This window comes from Chaetomium fimeti (assembly GCF_033439085.1).
Source record: "Chaetomium fimeti strain CBS 168.71 chromosome Unknown B0H64scaffold_4, whole genome shotgun sequence".
Taxonomy (NCBI): Eukaryota; Fungi; Ascomycota; class Sordariomycetes; order Sordariales; family Chaetomiaceae; genus Chaetomium; species Chaetomium fimeti.
In genome coordinates this window covers 3550218-3570782 of record NW_026944332.1, presented here as the reverse complement: position 1 = coordinate 3570782, position 20565 = coordinate 3550218, and the positions used below count along the sequence as shown (strand labels likewise).

General features: G+C 59.3%; 7 protein-coding genes across 7 annotated transcripts; 3 read left to right on the top strand and 4 right to left on the bottom strand.

Moving 5' to 3' along the window:
• The first annotated feature begins 50 nt into the window (after positions 1 to 50).
• B0H64DRAFT_360509 (putative S-adenosyl-L-methionine-dependent methyltransferase-domain-containing protein) lies at positions 51 to 2200 on the top strand. The gene is made up of 4 exons (XM_062801707.1): positions 51 to 418; positions 489 to 758; positions 810 to 1014; positions 1076 to 2200. Exons 1-4 carry the CDS (start codon positions 164 to 166, stop codon positions 1990 to 1992), a joined length of 1647 nt encoding a protein of 548 aa, XP_062659756.1. The 5' UTR covers positions 51 to 163; the 3' UTR covers positions 1993 to 2200.
• Positions 2184 to 4780, bottom strand: B0H64DRAFT_360507 (lung seven transmembrane receptor-domain-containing protein). Its single transcript, XM_062801706.1, has 6 exons — positions 4313 to 4780; positions 4221 to 4248; positions 3679 to 4162; positions 3592 to 3632; positions 3460 to 3534; positions 2184 to 3412 (listed from the first exon to the last, which is right to left on the bottom strand). Exons 1-6 carry the CDS (start codon positions 4385 to 4387, stop codon positions 2430 to 2432), a joined length of 1686 nt encoding a protein of 561 aa, XP_062659755.1. The 5' UTR covers positions 4388 to 4780; the 3' UTR covers positions 2184 to 2429.
• A 116-nt stretch (positions 4781 to 4896) lies between these two features.
• B0H64DRAFT_424713 (uncharacterized protein) lies at positions 4897 to 6922 on the top strand. Its single transcript, XM_062805658.1, has one exon. The coding sequence runs from the start codon at positions 4956 to 4958 to the stop codon at positions 6759 to 6761; it is 1806 nt and encodes a 601-aa protein (XP_062659754.1). The 5' UTR covers positions 4897 to 4955; the 3' UTR covers positions 6762 to 6922.
• Positions 6923 to 7113: 191 nt separating this feature from the next.
• On the bottom strand, positions 7114 to 9293 carry B0H64DRAFT_417727 (uncharacterized protein; the record flags this gene model as incomplete). Its single annotated transcript, XM_062805261.1, has 4 exons — positions 7114 to 7759; positions 7809 to 7852; positions 7999 to 9114; positions 9234 to 9293. The coding sequence occupies 4 exons, from the start codon at positions 9291 to 9293 to the stop codon at positions 7114 to 7116; spliced, it is 1866 nt and encodes a 621-aa protein (XP_062659753.1).
• Positions 9294 to 11731: 2438 nt separating this feature from the next.
• On the top strand, positions 11732 to 13411 carry B0H64DRAFT_461268 (chromatin associated protein KTI12). Its single transcript, XM_062807497.1, has 2 exons — positions 11732 to 11984; positions 12049 to 13411. Exons 1-2 carry the CDS (start codon positions 11979 to 11981, stop codon positions 13186 to 13188), a joined length of 1146 nt encoding a protein of 381 aa, XP_062659752.1. The 5' UTR covers positions 11732 to 11978; the 3' UTR covers positions 13189 to 13411.
• A 215-nt stretch (positions 13412 to 13626) lies between these two features.
• On the bottom strand, positions 13627 to 16583 carry B0H64DRAFT_397720 (Sec63 Brl domain-containing protein). Its single transcript, XM_062803898.1, has 2 exons — positions 14302 to 16583; positions 13627 to 14236 (listed from the first exon to the last, which is right to left on the bottom strand). Exons 1-2 carry the CDS (start codon positions 16259 to 16261, stop codon positions 14073 to 14075), a joined length of 2124 nt encoding a protein of 707 aa, XP_062659751.1. The 5' UTR covers positions 16262 to 16583; the 3' UTR covers positions 13627 to 14072.
• Positions 16584 to 17257: 674 nt separating this feature from the next.
• On the bottom strand, positions 17258 to 20356 carry B0H64DRAFT_166006 (uncharacterized protein). The gene is made up of 3 exons (XM_062798682.1): positions 19170 to 20356; positions 17933 to 19094; positions 17258 to 17866 (listed from the first exon to the last, which is right to left on the bottom strand). The coding sequence occupies exons 1-3, from the start codon at positions 19876 to 19878 to the stop codon at positions 17566 to 17568; spliced, it is 2172 nt and encodes a 723-aa protein (XP_062659750.1). The 5' UTR covers positions 19879 to 20356; the 3' UTR covers positions 17258 to 17565.
• Between the last annotated feature and the right edge of the window lie 209 nt (positions 20357 to 20565).

Sequence of the window (20565 nt, the reverse complement as noted above, 5' to 3'; positions counted from 1 at the left end):
ATCCGACCGGAGAGCTCAATCGATAAGAACTTTTGGGGGTGCAACACACCAGGAGCTCGAGGTTAAGCTTGAGCTTCCCCTCTGCAGGATATATAAACAGAAAAACAACCTCCCCCAGTCCCAAATCATGCAAGCGTGATATCGGCTGCTTGAATTGGACAGCATGAGACCCGCAGCGTTGAGGGCGCTGAGGAACGCGCGCTACAGCGCTCTGCATCCCAGAAAGAGTGCTCTCACACTCAACTCACTTCGAAACTCAACACAACACTGGTCAAGCCTGAGCTTGGGCGCATCACGCCGCTTTTCTTCAACACCCACAAAGCTAGAGAATAAGAGTCCCGAACAGCTGTATGATGGGCTCAACGAAGAAAGGAAGTGGTCGACTCCCCTGGCCAAGCAGTTGGGGGAAGCCATTGAGGTATGTGTACTCTGAAGATAGACTATTTAAGATGCTCTCCCAATACTAGTCACTCACATCAACTGTCTAGGCAACCGGCCCTGTACCACTCGCCAGTTACATGCGCATGTGCTTGACTGCTGATATCGGCGGCTATTACACCGGGGCCATCGAGGAGGGCCGCGACCAGTTCGGTCTGAAGGGCGATTTTGTCACCTCCCCTGAGATCTCCCAGGTCTTTGGCGAGCTCTGCGGCATTTGGTATGTGACTGAGTGGATGGCCCAGGGCCGCCCAGGGAAGGGTGTCGAGTTGATCGAGGTCGGCCCCGGCCGTGGCACGCTGATGGACGACATGCTACGGGTAAGCCACGGAGCTTGATAACCCCCCTTGGGCATGGCTGATCCGTCACAGACCATTCAGCGGTTCCCGGCCATGGCCAACAGCATTGACGCCATATACATGGTCGAGGCTAGCCCAGAGCTGAGAGTAGCCCAGAAGAACCTCCTCTGCGGCGAGGACGCTCCCATGACCGAGTCCAAGGTGGGCTACCACAGCGTGTGCAAATACAACGCCCTGCCTATCGTCTGGACCGAGACTATCAAATCCATCCCCATCAGTACGTCTCACCACTCCCATTACCCATCTCCCCCCCTCACTAACCCACCGCCCCACGGTAGCTCCCGAAAAGATGCCCTTCATAATGGCCCACGAATTCTTCGACGCCCTCCCCATCCACGCCTTCGAACTAATCTCAGTCCCCCCCTCCCAAACCACCACCCCCTCCCCCACCGACGCCTCCTCCCCCTCCACCAAAACCTCCCACCCCACCCTCCAATGGCGCGAGCTCCTCGTCTCCCCCACCCCCCCAGGCTCAACCCACACCACGCTCAACACGCCCCCCTCCCAATCCCGCGACACCCCGCCCCCCGACTTCCAACTCACCCGCGCGCAAGCCCCGACCCGCCACGCGCTCTACCTCCCCGAATCCTCCCCGCGCTACCGCGCCCTCAAAACCCCCACCCACACAACCGCCCTCATCGAAATCTGCCCCGACGCCTCCCTCTACGCCACCGATTTCGCCACCCGCATCGGCGGTTCCCCCACCCACCCCAAACCCCGTCCCAGCGGCGCCGCCCTCATCCTAGACTACGGCCCCGGCGACGGCTCCATCCCGACCAACTCGCTGCGCGGCATCCGCCGCCACCGGCGCGTCAGCCCCTTCGCGGAGCCCGGGCTGACCGACCTCAGCGCGGACGTGGATTTCGCGGCGCTGGCGGAGGCGGCGACGCGCGCGAGTGGCGGGGTGGAGGTGCACGGCCCGGTGGGGCAGGGTGATTTTTTGGAGTGTATGGGGATTAGGGAGAGGGTGGAGATGTTGGTGAAGGCTGTGGAGGAGGGAGGTGGGGAGGGGAAGGCTGGGGAAGGGGAAGGGAGAGGGGGGGTTAAGGCGGCGGAGGATGTGCGCAAGGCGTGGGCGAGGTTGGTGGATCGCGGGCCGAATGGGATGGGGAAGTTGTATAAGGCGCTGGCGATCTTGCCGGAGAATGAGGGGCGGCGGAGGCCAGTTGGGTTTGGGGGGGATGTTGCCGCGTAGGGTTGGTTGGGGTGGTGTGATGCTGTGGTGGGAGTGTAAGATGGGTCGGTGTTGATGTTGGTTCGTGGGGTTGGTGTGTAGGATGGTTCAACGGTGCTTGATTATCCTCCGTGGGTTGGAAATCTCAGCTGGTTACCTCGGCTTGTACGATTAAACGACATCTGGAACTCAAAGGTGTGAACAATAAAATAGGCTTGGAACTGCTTCGATTACTGCGTGCACGGTACAGGATGGTCCCAAGGACGGTGGCTCCTTCAATCGTTATATGACCAAAATCCCGCTGAAATAACGATGCAATACTAGTAGATACCAATAATCCCACCCAACAACGCCAGTCATCGCTATAGTACAGCTCGACCATCCATCTCACAAGTACCCGTTTTGGTGGAAATCTAGGTGAACCTTGAATAGTGCGTAAGAAACAGTCCTCTCCCCCTCTACTTCCTCGTCCTAACCAGCCGCCCAGACTCCTCCTCACTACTCTCCTCCTCTTCCTCGTCGTCCTCCTCGTCGTCGTCATCGTCGTCGTCCGAGAACTTCCCGTCCTCGCCCACGGCAAAGATGGTCTCGCCATCCAGCGACTCCCTCGGCATGGGCGGCGACGGTTTCCTCGCCGTCGCCGCGCCGGCCGCAGACGACTGCGAGCGCTGTACCTGAGAAGGTTGTGGCCCGCTCCCGGTCGCCTGGGTCTGACCGTTCTGGCCCGGCTTCGCGCCCTCGATCCTAGCCTCCTCGTCGTCGTCCGACTCATCCGGGTTTCCGATGTCCAGGTTGGCAATCTCAAAGGTGCCGTCGTCCTCCTGCGCGATCTCGTCGCTCATGGCGAAGCGCCGGTTGTTCGCGGTCGGGCGCCAGACGTAGGCGATGAAGGCGACGTCGGCAAAGTAGACGATGTTGAGCCAGCCGTCGAGCACGAACCAGCGCGTCTTCCAGTGGAAGGGGACGTAGTCCGGGTCGCGGGCCGAGGCGAAGGAGAAGGAGTTGAAGAAGAAGAAGGCGAAGATGACCATGATGGAGACGAGGATGCACCACCACAGCTTGCGGTACATGGTCTCCTTGACGTGCTGCTTGCGCTCGCGAAGGTCCTTAAGCGTCCAGTTGAGCGAGTTGAGCGTCCAGACGTAGAAGGCCGTGAGCGTGCCGGCGAGAGGAAGGACGATGAGAAGCACGAAGGGACCCGCCGTGTCCGGGTTGACAACCAAACTGGTGATGGCGTATACGATGCCGAAGACGAAGTGGCCGATGGCGAGCCACCGGACGTAGATCATGGTGCGGCCGAGCGTGTGTTTGACCACGCCGTAGCCCATGCAGACGATAAGGAGGAGGAAGAAGGAGAAGGAGTTGCGGGCGGCGTTGAGGACCGCGACGACCACGAGAAGGACCTGCGAGCCGACATTCGACCCGTTTCTGTTCAGGTAGTCTGGGGTTGGTCAGTGGTTGCTCGGGCGAGATAGCTAGAAGACATACCATAGAAGCCCCAGGTCATAAGCATCTCCACAACCAAGAAGATGAGGATCGCCGTGATGTAGTTTTGGACGGCCACTGCAGATAACGTTAGTCAGTGCGAAACACAGTGATAGTACGCCCATCATGACTTACATATGTCGGAACGATGCTGGAAGTACAAGAAACCCCAGAATCTGCGATCGTTAGCCCAATTCATCCCTCGACGTCGGCTGTACATACACCAGCACCAGCGCATATGCGATGGTAATCCCGCCGTAGAACGGCAGTTTCGGGATCTGGGTGGCCGGAAGCTCGCCGAAGGCGTTGCGGAACTCGACGATGGCCTCGTAGCTGGTTGCGTCAAACTTCTCGGTAACGACGCAGAAGTAGCCCGTCTTGGAGATGGGATACTTGATGGGAGCCGACTTCTTGAGGTGCATTGCCTGGGTCAAAATAACGTTGACCGACTTCTCGGTAGCGTTGGGCGAGACGAGGAACCTGCCAATGTCGGTTGTATTGCAGTACCCGGCATCGACGTACTCCTGTTGGCAGATGGCCGCCTTGTCCGTGCTTCCCGGTAGCACGTCGAGGTACTCCTGATCCATCCAGTCGAAGATGAGCAGGCTCACTACGGGGTCCTTGCCTTCGTCCTTGCCGACGCCCGTGAACTTCACGTGGATGTAGGGGTCGACGGGGCCGCCCCACGCGTTCTTGCTATACATGCCTTTTCACCATCAGACAAGCTCGGAGGCGCAATGGGTTCGGAGTCGGAGGGGACAAACCGGCGCATCGTTGATTCTCGTTCTGGTCCTATTGCGCGTGGTGTTAGCCTGGCAGGGGGAGGGGTGGAATTCGGCACGATGGCGATGCTTACTAGCTTGATCTCCAATGCCGCCGCTGTCCATACTGACAGCAGCAGCAAAAGAATAGAAGTCGCCCAGCGCCTCATTGTCGGGTGTGTGTAGAGTTCCGCGGGCTCCGTTTAGTACTCCGTACTCCGTATGTATCGATGCTTCGGGCTCGATCAGGGATGGGATGGGATGGAGCGAAGTGTCCAGGGATTGGGTGTTAATAACGAGATCCAATCATGGGATTCGTCATTGATTCGTTTGAAAGGGGTCTCTGCCTCGATACAGGAAGCTTCTGTATTAGCGACCGGGGTTGTGGTTGGGATGGAAGAAGCCCTGAGCCTCGTCTTCGGACTGGTGTTCGAGGTCTCGGATAGGGTGGATTGTGGATGTTGCGCAAGCTTGCATCTCCAACCTGGACCTGCGACGACCAGGATCCACAGCGCTTGCGTGCCTGGCCGGACTGTTCGAAACTGGCCTGAGAGAGAACTGTGGGGCCCCTGCTGGTTAGCCACGCTGCAACCGCGCGGGAATCGGTGCCACCAGGGGTCCAGCCGATAAGATAAGGAACCCAGTGCAATGGTGCATCCACCATCAGCACCCGTCATTTGTTTGCTTCACGACATCCTTCATCTTTCCTCCCCCAACCTTACGATTGGCACCGCAAACATGGGGAAGGGCACCGACAAGCTATACATTACCCACTCCGAGTGGTCATCCTCGGATGCGTACAGCGCTAGTGTCGGTTCGAATGCTCGTCAACGTGGCGAAGGCGCAACTCACGCGAGCTTCAAGCGACTGCCCTTCAACTTCTGCGCCGCGAGCCTTCAGCCTTTCAGGAACCCCGTCTGCACCCCGAATGGCACCATTTTTGACGTCGAGGTCATCGGCGCGTGGCTGGAAAAGAACAAGACCAATCCGGTCACTGGCGAACCACTCGCCGCCAAGGACCTGATCCGCCTCAACTTCTCGCGCAACGCCGACACGACCGAGAAGGACGATCGCAATGGCGCGCCATCAGATGGCAAGGGCGACTTTATTGATCCGGTTACCTTCAAGGTGCTCACCGACAACACGCATATCGTGGCTATCAGGCACGGCACCTACGCCAATGTCTTCGCCTGGGAGACGGTCGAGCGCATGAACATCAAGGCCAAGTCGTGGCGGGATCTGCTTGACGACGTCGAGTTCAGCCGCAAGGATATCATCACGCTACAGGACCCACAGAACGCTGCCAGCCGCGACCTGAGCCAGTTCAAGTACCTTCAGGAGGGGCAAGAAGCGCTCCTCACCAAAGAGCAGGCGGACCAACGCGAGCAGAGCGGCATCAACATCGACGCGCTCGGCCGGATAGGCGACAAAGTGCTCCGCGCCAAAGAAGCCGTCGAGCGCGCCCGCCAGGCCCGCGCAACCGGCGGCGACGTAAACCGCACCACCAAAGCCCTCAGCGCTACCTCCAAAGCTTCCACCCCGACCTCCCGTGCCCCGTCCATCTTGGAAAAGAAACTGGCCCCCAATGCCGCAGCCTACACCACCGGCCTCGCCGCCGCCTCCTTCACCTCCACCGGGCTAACCCCCTCCACCTCCAACGAGCGCGCCCTCCTCTCCGACGAGGAATGGATGCTGCACCCGCGACGAATCAAACACAAAGGCTACGCGCGACTGGACACCAACCTCGGCCCGCTCACCCTCGAACTCCACACCGACACCGCCCCCAAGGCCGTCTGGAACTTCCTCCGGCTCGCCCAGCGCGGCTACTACCGCGGCGTGGCCTTCCACCGCAATATCCGCAACTTCATGATCCAAGGCGGCGACCCGACCGGCACCGGCCGCGGCGGCCAGAGCATCTGGGGCAAGACCTTCGCGGACGAGCTCGAAGGGCCCTATGTGCACGACGCGCGCGGCGTGGTGAGCATGGCCAACAAGGGGCGCAACACGAATTCCTCCCAATTCTTCATCACCTACCGCCCGGCCAAGCACCTCGACCGCAAGCACACCGTCTTCGGGCGTGTCGTCGACGCTGCCACCACCACAAACGCCACCCTCGACGCCATGGAGCGCGTCCCCGTCGCGGACGACGGCTCCAACCGCCCGCTCGAGGACCTGCGCATCGACGACGTCGTCGTGCTGATCGATCCGTTCGACGAGTTCTTGAAGGAAAAGAGCCGGCGCGAGGCCGAGGTCAAGAGCAAAGAAGAGGTGAGGCGGCAGGGTGGCACCGAGGACGATCGCACGACGTGGACGGGCAAGAGGATTCGGGCTGATGGCGGGGTGGAGGAGGATGAGCGGACGAGCGGGGTGGGGCGGTATTTGAAGGGCGTTGTTGCGCAGCAGCAGCAGCAGCAGCAGCACGGGGAGGAGGAGGGGGAGGGTGGTGGTGGTGGTGGTGGTGGGGGTGAGGTGGTGGAGACGTGGGAGGAGCCGGTGAGGAAGAAGGTGAAGACGGGAGGGTTTGGGAATTTCGATTCTTGGTGAGGAAGCCTAGGTGATTTGTGACGAGGGTTTGTGATTTTTGGTTGCGAGTGAGGGGCCGGGGTGATTTGTGAGGAGGGTTGGGGACAGTAATTTGTGAGGGTTCGGCATTGCATGCATGGCGTTTGGGCGGGAAAAAAGTGGGCTTCGGAGTTGTTCGGACTGAGATTTATCATCGCTGCGATAAAGCAGCTGAGTGGTATATACGAGATATTCAAAAATGGTACACGCTAATTATGCAAACCCTCCCTGGTATCGCTGGTGCCTTCGATTTCCGTTTCCAGCGTTTCAAGTCCACGCATTCGTCTCGAGTCCGAGACGCCTTCCATCCATCCAATCCCATGTTGCTCTTCTGTCACCCCCAAACCATATCGAATTGGGGCTTCATCACCCCAGGACTCGTCAACGGCATCAGCCCGAGTCCATACTCCTCCCCCATCATCCCGGGCCCCGCCACCCCCTCCTGACCGGGCTCCCTCAGCTCCATATCCAACCACTCCGCCCCCGTCTCCGGTCCCACGCCGGCCCCTATTCCTGCCCCGATCTCGGCCCCGACCGCCATCTCATGTTCTTCGAGCAAATTCGCCACGGCATCCGCCTGCCGGATTCCCGTCTCCATGTATAGCGTGCGCAGACGGCCGACGACGTAGGCGCGCATCTCGGGGGTGCAAGCAGTCGACATGCCCACGACGAACAGCGGCCACACAAGGGTGCTGGTGGCCGAGACCAGGAGCATGTACCGCTCGGCTTCTTCTTCGGCATCGCGGCCCCCGGTGACGTCTAGCATGGTCAAGCCCGAGGGGTAGGCGGGGCGCGGTCCGCCAGTCGCTGACAGCGGGCTGTAGACGCTACTCGCCGAGTCGGAGGACCGGGCGGAGGGCGACGTCGGTGGCGAGGGCGTCTCGCGGATCTCGACGGTCGCGATGGGCGCCGCGTCATCGTCGTCGCCGTTGCCGATGCTGCCGTCGGCCGGGTTCATGAGCCCGAGCTGTTGGGGGACGCTGGCGGTGACGTCGCGAATTAGGCATCTGAGTTTTCGGCGCGCTTTACGGTGCTCGTCGAGGTAACGGGTGGACTCGAGGGTTGGTGAGAAGCTGGTGAGGTCGCGGGAGATTTCGGAGATGACCGTTTCGAGGAGGAGGATACGGACCGTGAGAATGCGACTCCAGACGTTGGCGTGGTGGAAGGAGGTGTGGAGGTGGCAAATGCCATCGAAGACGGCCGGGTGGTGCTGTTTTACTTGGAAGATGCGGTATTTCCAGGAAGGTGGAAGTTGGGCGGCCTGTTTTTCGATGTCTTGGTCGAGGGCAATCAGCCTGTCCACGATGATTTCTGGGTCCGACAAAAATCCGCTCTTGATATCGGAACGCAGCTGCAGCGCTTGCCACATAAGTGGCACCAGTGGTTGATCGGGATTTCCAGCTTCTGCCATTCGGGACATCTCGTGCCAGAGCTCGACTAGGAAGTCTGGAATGGGTACGTTTCGCTGAACGCAGCTGACGACAACCCTCTGGCACAGCATTGAGAACATGCGCCTCCCCGCCCGCGTCCGGAACTGAGCGGGCCCTCGCATCCGTGCGAGCGCAACCGCTCCATTGACGTGCTCCTGAAACGCCTCAACCGTCATTGTTCGTGATGTGTTTTCTGCCATCATCTCGAACACGCCTAGAATGAGTACCGACAGCATCGTGCTGTCCTTGACGGCCTCGGCCGGATCTTGCAGCGCGTGGTTTGTCAACCGCAGCGCTGTTCCGTACGACTTTCTCGCGGCATCCATCAGGTCTGGCGACTGTGCCGTGCTCGCTAGCCCCATGAGGCCGACCGCCGTCATGCTAGCCAGGACACCGTCGACATGGGCGGCGGGCGCCGAGGGCGAGGGCCGCCAGACGTCTCGAATGAAGTCGAACTTTTGGTGCGGTACCGTCTCATCGGCTGTCACGTACCGTGAGAAGAAGTAGGCGAAGCCGTCTTCCTGACAAGCTGGCGGGAGAGTGTACAGCTGAGCCATTGGTGGCGTCACTGGCCAGCTCCCCGAGTCGGGCGACATAAGCATGCTGCTGTCGTCATGGTGATCGGTATTTCGTCCAGCTGGGCTGCCGAAAGTTGGTGTCGGAGGGACGATCAACGACAGCGTCCGCGAGCGAGGCTCAGGCGTAGCGGAAAACCGGCTTTCCGTGTCTGATGGGGTGCCCGGTGGTGATATTCCCAGCTTGGCCTTCTTTCGAGCCCTCGCCTTGGCCTTCTTGATGACATGGGAGCTCTCATCGCGAAACATGAGGTCGACGAGATTTCGGTAGCCGGGACATCTCTGCTGCCTCTTGTCACACTGGCCACATCCTGGCTCCTTCTGGTCACACTTGGGGTTTGTCAGTGGGTGGTTCAACACGGGCATCCCCAATGAAGACGTTCATTCTGCCAAGTGACAGAGAGGACTTGTGTGGCGGAGCAATGTTTCATAACAGAAGGCAGACTTACACGAATCTTGCGCTCCCGGCAGTTGGAGCACCCCTTGCTTGGCTTCCCGCAGTAAACCATCTTGGGATAATGACACTCGACGCCAAACGTGGGGTCGAGTCCGGTGAGACGACGCGTCCAACGGCGCAGTCGGCCTCTTCCGTAACATTCGCCGGAGGAGCTTCAGTCCTCGTCCCGCAATGGGAAAACGCCGCCAGCTGATCGCCGCAAACTAGTCTGAGGTCCAGGCCTCAGCTGGTCGGGTCCAGAGTCGGAGGAGGCGGAAAAGGGGGCGTCTGCCCGAGCGGCACGTGTGGACGAAAGGGGCAGAATGCTCTCTTTGGAAGTTTGCCCGTCGTTGGTCAAGAGTTGCTGTGAAGATGCCTCGGGGAGAGCCCGGCCGGTTACCAGCTTCTTAAGCTGGAACTGGTGTGTGTCGCAAAATTGGCGGAGGCCGCAACAGATATTCCCGACGCGGTGCACGTCGACCCGTGCCTGCAGGCTCCAAAGGGGTCTCCTGAGTCAACTGGTCGATTCGTAGGGCTCAACTGGCCCTGGCGAGGTGCAGTTGTGGCGGATGTCTCGCGAGTGCCAAGCAGTTCCCTGCAGCCGACAAGCGTGAGAAGACGACACACAGCCCCTGCTTCCGTCCACAGCCTCCAGTTACTCCGATACCTGGAGCTCTTTGAGGCTGGCTCGCGGCTGTGGCGGTCATGGCGAAGAGAACCGAGCAGGTCGGGCACGCTGGTCGGTGCGAGCGTGGTGGTTCGAAAGTACCGGACTATCATCACCCACTCGCCATGGGGGAGAAGAACAGGGGTACTGCCTCTTTGGGCTACCTGTGCGAAGGCGTTTTCAACGAGGGTGGAGATTGGCGCGTCTTGGCGAGGCTCCCAGCACCAGAGACTCCAAAAGCTTAAATGCTACCTGGGATTTTAATTCGTCAGCGCGTTCGCGTCAAGCGAATGCCCACAGCATGCAATTGACGCATCGTGGCTTGTTCCAGAAATCTTTCCGCGCGTGGTTCCCCCATCCTGCATGCAGACGCAAGGCCCGGTAAGGTTCGAGAGGCCGAAGTCATGCCATGCCCGAGACATACAACGGCGGTGGCTTGCCCGTTTCTTCCGGCGGGCAGAGCATCCATTCGATCGACCCTTACCGGGCCGTGGGGTTTGTGATCTCCCTGGCCGGGGGATGCGGAAAGACGGAAACGAGCCGCTTCTCTGGGTAAGCAACGGGAGGATTCAACGTTCTGACTTGGCGGAGCCGTTGGGTATCCGTTGGAGACGAGCAAAACCGCCTCAAGATTCGGATGGCGCCGTTGAACGGGGGTTGAACCAGGGCAGAGTGCGGGTCTCGTTGTGGTGGTCCGCGGGTCCCGTCCCTGCCTGAGCGTTCCGCACTGGGAAGAAGAAGAACGGAAGTCCTGTCAAGCCACAGATTCGAAATTGAAGCAGATCCGAAAAGGCAGCACACAGCCCTACGCTAACCCATGAGAGGGAAGGCGTGACAGACGGGTGGTTCAGGCGTTCCAGCACGGGCCACATTATGGGCTGGGGAAATTGCAGCACCGAACATTCGGGGCAAGAACGCCCAATCAACCCGTATGCATTGGACTTTGCCCTGACCTTGCAGAGAAATCGGCAGATGTGGATGTCCCCCTTCACTGCCAGCCGCGCTAATTGTGGCTGGAAAAACCAGGTATGGGTGCGATGCAACCCAAATCCCAACACCGACACATCCTTCTCATCAGCGGCGGGATCAAGGCGGGGAAGCATCGACAAACAAAAGTTCCGCGACAGTAAGCTTGGCGTCCTGTCCCGGCCCGGGCCTGATATCGGAAAGCTGCATGGGTGAGTGACCCAACCCCCAGACTCACCCTTGCTCATCCACAACTTCGGGTCGCGGGTAAATGAAGCCCGGCTCGAGCCCGGTCACGCCGGTGAAACCCGGTGCATCAATACCATGCCGTCAAATCTCGGATCGATCACTGGGAATACGGCGGTTGCTTTTTTTAGCCCGGCGCGAAGGAGGCACGGTGACACCCGCGGCGCTGGAAATTCAACACCGAGATATTGGGTTCTTCAAGATCCCTCCACAGAACCGCTGGGAGATTTCGATGCATGTGTGTGTGGAAATACACAGTACATAGTGTATGTATTCTGTACACGCCTCATCAGCCCTACGAGCGAGCCGCCCGGGCGCATCCAGCCATAGCCACCAACCAAGTTGCCCAGAAGTGCAGCGGCAAGCGACCGACATTGGGGGCCGGGAGGAGAGATCGAACGGCCATTGGATGCGAGCTGCAGCTCCGCGATCCCTTGCGTTGCCCCTCGGTATCTCCTCCAGGAATGTTTTAATGCCATTGATAGCCACGTCACATGCTCATGGTATTCTTGACTGGAAGCTCGGTACCTACCTAGGTAGGGAGCTCACCTTTGGGGCGATCGCCCATGAAAAGTGCCTCGAGCCCAGTGCTATCCGTTGATGTATTCAAACCCAGGCAGAATCCGTAGGTAGGGGGGTTGTTGCTGCAAACTGATCCACTCCCTCAACGCGGAGTTTCCCTGGAGGAAAAGAAACCCTTGCAACCCTGTGGCCCCAGGGTTACCCAATGGCGGGGGTCCGGCCGAACTGCCCCTCGATTGCCATGCCCCGCCATAATTCTTCCCCGGACCCAAACACCCTTCATACACAGTAGCATCATGAGAAACGCCAACTAGGTGCAATATTATTTCTCTAGGGGCTGACACACAACTCGCTACAATGCCGGTAAGCCCTCCTCCAAACGCCCACCCTTCCCTCTCCGTCCACTAACAACCCTCCCCCAAAACAGCTAATAACCATAACCGGCCTCCCCACCTCGGGCAAAACCACCCGCGCACAGCAGCTGCACGCCTACCTCGCCTCACGCATCGCCGCTTCCCAAACCCCCTCCCAAGAACAAGAACAACAACAGCAACAACAAAAACAACAACAGCCGCCCTACCGCCTCCACCTCATCTCGGACACGACCCTCTCCATCCCGCGCACCGTGTACGACCTCTCCCCGGCGCAACTACCAGCACACGTGCGGTCGGCGAACGCGTCGGAGAAGGACGCGCGGGCGGCGGCGTACGCGGCGGTCAAGCGCGCGCTGTCCCCGCGCGACATCGTCGTGCTCGACGGCCTCAACTACATCAAGGGCTGGCGCTACCAGCTGTACTGCGAGGCCAAGAATATGGCCACGCCGAGCTGCGTGCTGCAGGTGGGTGCGGGGCAGAGGGCGAAGGGGGTGAATGAGAGAAGGTTGGAGAGGAGGAGGGTGAGGGGGGAAGGGGCGATGGAAGGGGGGAAGGGGGGAGAGAACAACGCGGAAAAGGAAGGAGAGAACGGGGAAAGGGAAGGAGAGAATGGGGAAAAGGGAGTTGAGGATGACAACGGCAGTGTGGACGACGAGGAGCCGTACGAGCCCGCCAGCTGGGAGAACCTCGTCTTCCGCTACGAAGAGCCCAACCCTATGGCGCGCTGGGACTCGCCGCTGTTTACGCTCATATGGGAGGACGACGAGGCGCAGACCAAAGAGGTGTTTGATAAGATCTGGGAGGCCATCGCCGGTGAGAACAGGAAGGTGGTCAAGCCGAACCAGTCGACGGTGCAGCGGGACAAGGACCATGGCGGCGACTACCTTTACCTGTTGGAACGCGAGACGCAGGATATTGTCAAGAAGATCTTGGAGCGGCAATCCGATGAGGGCGGCGGGGAGGTCAGTTTGCCGAGGGTGAACAACGCGAGTGGAGGCAAAGGAGGGGACGATCTGGTGGTGGAGCTCCCTATCAAAAAGGTCGGGTTGCCACAGCTACAGAGATATCGGCGGGCATTCGTGGCGCTGAATCGGGGTGGCATCGGGCTCGAGGCCGTTGGCAAGGTGGCAGCGGAGCGGTTGCGCGCGAGTTTCGTGGGCTATCTCAACGATGCCTTCGAGAAGGATGGCTGAGGATAATACCAACAACGGGACAACAAGCAGAATTAACCTAGCATGCCTTACTGGGTGGCTGACAGAAGCTTTGAGCTTGAACACGAAAGAATGTTGGGGTCAAGGCTAGAAGGCTCGCCGACTAACTCCCTTCGCCGGAGGGAGGTACAAATTAGTCGGGCAAAACCTCGCGAGGTTGCCGCACACCGGCGAACTCAGGCTGGGCGAGGTATTCTTAGTCTCGCTACCCTCACCTACGCTACGGGCATCTGGTGGTGTTGGGAAATGGGTACGCAAAAGCGGTATACATGGTGTGAGCGAGGAGAAATGGCTAGGAAGATACCCATGTGGTGTTGAGTGTGGATAGAAGCTGGTGCAGTTTGAGGCTATACTTACAATCGACTCAGACTACGTCGATGGAAGGGTCGGCAGCAAATCATGAGATAAAATAAGCTGGTCTCCGGCATTTATTTCCCCATGGGCCGACGTTGATGTTTCTCGTCTTGCTGTGTCCGTAGCCGGAACCCGTCATATGACCCTTTTCCCCAGGGCAGGGACTCCATCATCTGGTGTGATTTACGCGCAACCCGTGTTGAACAAACATATATCATACCTACAAGTCCCCAACCTACAGCAACCCTGACTACCGACATACACTGCATCGTCCACTCCCTCATACCGTTCCGACAACAAATCCCAACTCACACCATGCACACATATCATACACCTAAGCCAGCGGACAGAAGGGGAGAGGTGTAGAGAGGGTCGCTTCAAACCCACCAACCACAGCACACACAGCGACAGTGCATAACAACGGGGGGAGGAACGCCGATATGTACAATTATCAGAAGCCAGAAGCCAGAAGCCGGAATAACCAAACAATAAAACCCCAAGCAAAACCCAGTCTAATCTTCCGCTTCGGTATCCGTATTCGTGGCGCTGGTATCATCTTCCTCCTCCTCCGTCCCGCTCTCCTCGTCCGAGTCCGACTCCTCCACCTTCTTGACTTGTTTCCTCCTCTTGGGCGGCTCGCCGCCCTTGGCAGCATTCATGATGCCCGCGATGGAGTCTGTTACATGGGTCAGTTTTCATGATCATCCTCAACAAATACAGGGGAAAGGAAACAAGACTCACCCTCATCCGGCTCGCTAATCTCATCCTCGATCTCCATCTCAGCCGCCTTGCTCGCCTCCTCGACAATGAGGGTGACCTCCATCTTGGTGTCGAACCCGACATAGCTGTCACACACGACGTGCATAACAAAGGTGTAGTGGCCGGCCTGGGGCGGCGCCTGGAACTGGGCCTTGAGGGTCTGCATGGCGAAGGTCGGGGTCTTGCCGTCTGCCTCGAAGATGGGGCGGTCGAACTGCGCGAAAGTGAAGGGCGGGACCGCGACGCGGCCCTGCTTGGAGTCGGTCAGGAACACGTGCCACCTGGGGCTGTGGTCGCGCGCAAAGTAGGGCGCCGCCGCGAGGGGTGCCGCGATGACCTCGGCCTCGGCCGACTCGTAGATGGGCTTGCCCGTCTTCTCGTCCTTGCCGACGAGCTTCTGGGTCTTGCGGCCCGAGAGGGCGTCGAGGTCGTCTTCCGCCGGGTCGACGTCCTCCAGCTCGGTGGGGTTGATTTCGGGGACCTTCTCGCTGCCTGGGGGCACGAAGCGGCCCTTGACGACGAGGGTGACAAGGGAGGAGGGGATGATGAAGCGCTCGCCGGTGACCTTGAAGTAGGCCTTGGCGACACGCAGGAAGGGGAGTTGCTTGGCGACGCCGACGGCTTCCTGGTATTGCTCGTCGGTAAGGAGGCTCTTGCCCACCACCAAACTGCGGCGCTTCGCGTCTGGCCTGTCCATGAAGTTTTGGATGCTGGTGTGGACACGCGAATCGCCCTCGGCGGCTTTGACGACGGCCGGGGTGAAGTAGGGTAGCTGAAGGAGGGGCGACGACTTGGGGGGGAGAGCTTGAATCAGGAGCTGGCTGGTGTAGTAGGAGGCTAGGAGTGGGCCGGTGTTCATGTAGGCGAGCGCGATAGCGTTGAGGGCCTTGTTGAGGGAGTGCGCAATTGGGGCAACGGCAAACTTGGCCTTGTTGAGCTCGGCGTCATCCAGCTCGACCCGGCCCAGGTAAGCCCACAGCAGTGCCAATGCCTTTCGTTGCGGGCCGCTCTCCAGGTCCTCGAGCTTCTCCTTGTCCTTGACGGACAGACCGCCAGCGAGAGGGGAAAGCTCGCCCTCGGCGAGAATCCTAGACTCCACCTTGGAAAGACCCGAGTCCGCCTTGTCTCCCTTCAAGAGTTCATCGTACTCCTTCCCGGTGCTGAGCGCGGTCACGACACCGCCCTCGTCGATGCTGTCCTTGTACTCGCGGAAGATCCTGTTGGCACTCTCCATGAGGACGCCCTCCTTAGAGCGCCTGAGGGTGCCGTACCACCAGGACCCGACGAGGTAGGGCAGGAGGACGCCGAAGAGGACCGAGTAGAGGAGCACAACGTATTTGCCATTGCCGTCCGACACGATCACCTTGGGCAGGGCAATGTTGATGCTGTAGCCCTGCTTCCCGTCGGGGTTACCGTACTGGATGTAGTTGTTGCGGATGTCCTCGTCGGTTAGCGCCTGGTACGCCTTGGAGATCTCGACGTAGCGGGCGGTGAGGTCTTCGATCGTCTCGTTCTTGGCCGGATCCGGCTTCGCCTTGTCGGGGTGCAGCCGGAGGGACAGCTTCTTGTAGGTGCTCTTGATCTGCTTCTCGGTGGCCGTCTCGGGGACGTTGAGGATGTCGTAGGGGTTCCAGAGCTTGTGTACTGGCGCCTCGGTGGTCTGGATGAGGTAGAGCATGTAGCCCATGATAGCCCAGCCCGCAATGACGGCAAAGGTCAACCAGAGTTTCCTATCCTTGCGCTTCTCCTTCTTGCGCAAGGAGTCAACCGTGTCTGTGTGGGCATGTTTGAAGCTTGTCTGGATGCGCGGGAATGACGCAGCTGGGTCTCGCGACCGCTTGACTAGGAAGAATGTGAGAGGGACGGTGATGATGAGGGCGAGGGTGAAAACGAAGAAGGGCCAGAGATAGCCCTCCTCGTCGTACGCGTAGTCGGTACTCATGGTGGGCACTCGCTGAACCGGGACGGCACCCTGGTGTGCGCGTGTTCCGCGTGTTCCTTAAATGCAACAACTCAGAGAGGATTCGGGACTCCGATAATGCGGGAAACAGACAAAGTCAAGACGGGGAGAAGCGGCTTGCCCGAGGATTGAGCATCCGCACAATGAGATGGATGCAATTCAGAGACCAAGTAGTCGAGGTGCAGGACAAAGAGCGAAGTCCGCACTCGGGAAGGGAATTGGGAATTGGGAGAATGCAATGTGGCGGCTTTCCACTTCCCACAAGGTGTCCAAGTGTCCAGTCTGGCGCCCGTCGGCTTTTTTTGCGGAGTGCAGCTGGAAGTGAATCGTGGCCTCCAGATTCGAAAAGCAGGGGTCAAAGCTTCCCGCTGCTCCACACCCCTGTCGAACTGTCCGCAAGGCGTTGGTACCCCAAGAAAGCCCCACATGATCCCCTGTGGCACGCTGCTTGACAGCGCACAACACACAGCGGCCCGGGGTGGATGTGCATCGTTTTAGGTGCCCTGTTACTTACACAGGAGGGACATGCGGGAAGAGATGCAGATGCAGTACATATTGCACAAGCACGAATAAATTGCTTAAAAAGGAAATACGACGGGTTGTTGAGACCCGAATGCTGAATTCTCCGAACAAGGGTTTTTTTGACTAGTCTATACACACAATAACCCATGGGGACTCAAGACCACACAGGTAGAGCGTAACAAGGAAACCAGGAACCAGAAACCGGGAACCAGAGGGATGGATACCTTATGATGGGGAAAGGAAAACAACTCGCTCCCTGTCTATCTGTAGTAGAAATGCCGATGATGTGCTCATGCCGGAAAAGGGGGGCGCCAATGTCGTGTGAATTCAGATGACCCCATGAACGCCCTTCAATGTTGTGGTGAACTGGCCAGTAGTCTAGTATGCCGAAAAAGACAACCGATCTTTTTGTGATGACGACCCAACCGGTGCTGCCGTCCCTAACGCGCCCCGATCGACCTCGTCACCACCCCCATGCAAATGTACACAACTGCGCTGCCCGCCACCAGCACACCCAAGACATACGGAGGGAGAAGCACGGCAGCCACGACCAGCACCAGCCAGAACCGACGCAGCTGTTCCAGCCGTCTATCCTTCTGCTCTTCGGCTTCGGCCCGCCAAGCCTCCTTGACGCCGGTCCCGTTTCTACGGGCCCACCCGCCTTGGCCTTGGCTCCGTCGCTGCTGTCGGCTGTCATGGTCATCCTCGTCAGAGGTGTCACCTTCGCTCCCGGCATCAGTCGATTCTCCCTCGTAGTCGGGTTGTCAAGAGAACTGGAAGCCTTGCGGGAAGCCTCCTCTGCCGCGGCCCCGGTCGTTGAACGAGAAGCCGGGGCCACCAGGGAAGCCGCCACCGCCGCCGCCGCCGAACGGTCCGCCGCCGCCCATGCCGCCGCCCATGCCGCCGCCCATGCCTCCTCCCATGCCACCGGGCATACCACCGCCCATGCCTCCCATCATGGAGAAGATGATCTCGGGGTCGATGCCACCGCCCATACCGCCGCCGCCGCCGAACATGTCTGACGGGTCGGCTAGGTCTACACCGCTGTCATACCGCTCACGCTTCCTGAGGCATGTTAGTTATGGAATATCAAGGTCAAGGTGGGAATAATGTCATAGACGGAATACTTACTGCGGATCAATCAGGGTCTCGTATGCCTCGCTGATATCCTTGAAGCGAGCTTCGGCATCGGCGTCGCCGGGGTTCTTGTCGGGGTGGTGGACGATGGCCAGCCTCCGGTAGGCCTTCTTGATCTCGTTGTCGGTCGCCGTCTTTTCGACACCGAGGATCTTGTAGTAATCCTTTCTTAGCGACTTCTTGAGTTCTAGCTCCGCCTTCCGGACTTCCTTGGCGATGGTCCGATCCTCGGGGTCGAGCTCCTGGATCGATTTCCACTCCCGGACTGACGCCTCCCACTTCTCCGCCAGGCCCAGGGCGGTGGCCTTGGTTTTCCGGGCCTTCATGTACTGGGGATCAAGGCTGACCGCTTTCTCGCAGTCAGCGATGGCATCATCGTACTGCTTGAGCTTGATGCGGCACAGGGCTCTGTTCTGCAGGATCTTGGAGTTGGTTCCCTTGTTCGCCGGGTCGACGTCAAGGGCGGATGTGTAGAGGTCGAGAGCTGCTTGCCACCGCCCAGCCTTGTACTGGGTGTTGCCGTCCTCCTTCATCCTCTCCAGCTTCTGCACGGTCCGGAGCCACTTAATAGCGTCCCTGAAATCGGGATCGCAGCTAAGTGCCTTCCGGAAGTGTTGGACGGCTTTGTCATTCTCACCCTGTGAATAGAGCGCCCGGCCCCGCAGTACCAGAGCCTCGGGATCTTGGCTGTTCATGCGCAGGAGGGACATGGCAATGTTTTGGGCCTCGCCAAGAGAATTGGCATCGCCCATCTTCAGGAGCGCCTCGCCCCGCATGAGCTGCCACTTTCTGGGCTTTAGCGCACCGATGCCGAGCAGCTTCTCCGCCATGTCGAGGGGATACAAAACCATGGATGCGGCCGTGCCATCCCTGAGAGCCTGCTGTGCGGCCCGGAGATGACGAAGCATATCCTTGGCGGGCGCCATGTCCTTCGCGGACGGCGGCGGCTGGATGCGGCCGAATGTGGCAATGGCATCCTCGGGCTGGCCCAGGCTGGTGTGAATACGAGCAAGACGGAGGAGGATCTTGGGGTTGCGGGGATCCAAGTCAACAGCCCGCTTGCAGTCCTCTAAAGCATCACCGTATTTACCGGCGGACATGAATGCCGCGGCCCGGTTTCCTAAGTAGGTGGCCGAGCTGGGTTGAAGGACGACGGCTGTTCATTTCCGTTAGCCGACCGTAACACACACACTCGCAGTCTGTACGACGTGGGACTTCTGCCTTGACTCACCTTTGGTGTAGAACTCGACGGCATGGGTATAGTCACCCGCCTTGAAGAACTTATTGCCCTCATTCTTGAATGATTCGGCCTGCTCGGCATCTGATTGCACCGGGCTGGAAGGCTGCGATCGGTGAGGCGGGGGAGCGGGGACGACTTCTTCCTCGGCGGCGTCGTTTGTCGACGGCACGTCGGCGCCGTTCGTCACAGGCACGGTGAAAGTATTCTGGTGGGACGGAGGGTTCGCCGGCCGTGTCTGCTGGTATTGCGGCGGCGGCGCCTGCGGGGGGGGAGGCGAGGAGGGGTTGCCTCCGGTGACGGGCTCTTTGTCGACATCCATTGAATTGCGGGCGCTCATAGCAGAGAGTTCCGACAGACGCTTGCGCTGCTCAGGCGGCAGGTTGAGGGGGTGAGTGTCCGGGTCGATCTTTTTTCGGCGCCCGGCGTCGGTTGGGTGCCGCCCAAAGGGGCGCGAGGTGCGCGGCGTCTGCGGCTTGGACTCGCGCGAGTTCGGCGAGGGGGGGCGTTGGGAAGAAGAGGCCTTTTTAGTGGGCGACCGGGAACCTGAGGATTTTGTGGGAGGCTGAGACTTGGTGGGAGATTTGGTGGGCGACTTGGTGGGCGAGGATGGTTGCGACGATTCGAAGAAACCGGCTTGGTCGTCCTCCTCCTCGTCGGCGGAGTTTGGCTTTTTGGACGATATTTTAGAGAAAAACTTCATTTGCAAGGTATTGCAGCAGAAAGTCGTCAACTACCGGGGTCCGGATTGTAATATGCGGTTGGTCCCGCAAAATGAAGCGTCAAAACGGCGTGACTCCCGGGACAAGGTCAGGCAGTGTATCGCTGCCGGTGCATCAGGGCAAAAATAGCTGGGAGGATTTGGGGGAGGGTACCAAGCGCCGGGTATCCTAGGTTAGTTATCGGGAGTGGGTGCGCATGCAATTGTGAGCAACTCGGTTTTTTTTTCGTCGGATGCACGAGCGGCCAGAAGTCGTGGAGGGGGTTTCCTGGCGAACAAGAACTGGGGCACCAGGCGAAAAAAGTTGGGAAAGGCTGGAGGTCGGGGAACTCTGTTCAAAAACTGGCGAACAAAGGCAGCCGGACGATCAACCCATCACGCTGCGGAAGATTGAAAGGGTTTAGACGATTGCTCAGCCCTCAGGCAAATCATGGAGCCCTTGGGGCCTCTTGACTTGCGATTCGAAGAAAATATTGGGCTGGCTGGGGTTGCCCGTTGCTCTGGAAATTGGTAGGCAGGAGAGAGTCATTCGTCAAACACCCAGCGCCGGACTGCGGGGGACAGCGGGTGGGATCCGGCGCCTGTCCACCTAACCCGCCACGGGACCATTCAGCGCTGGAACAGGACCCCTGATCGCAGGCAAAAGCAGGCAAAAGCAGGCAAAAGCAT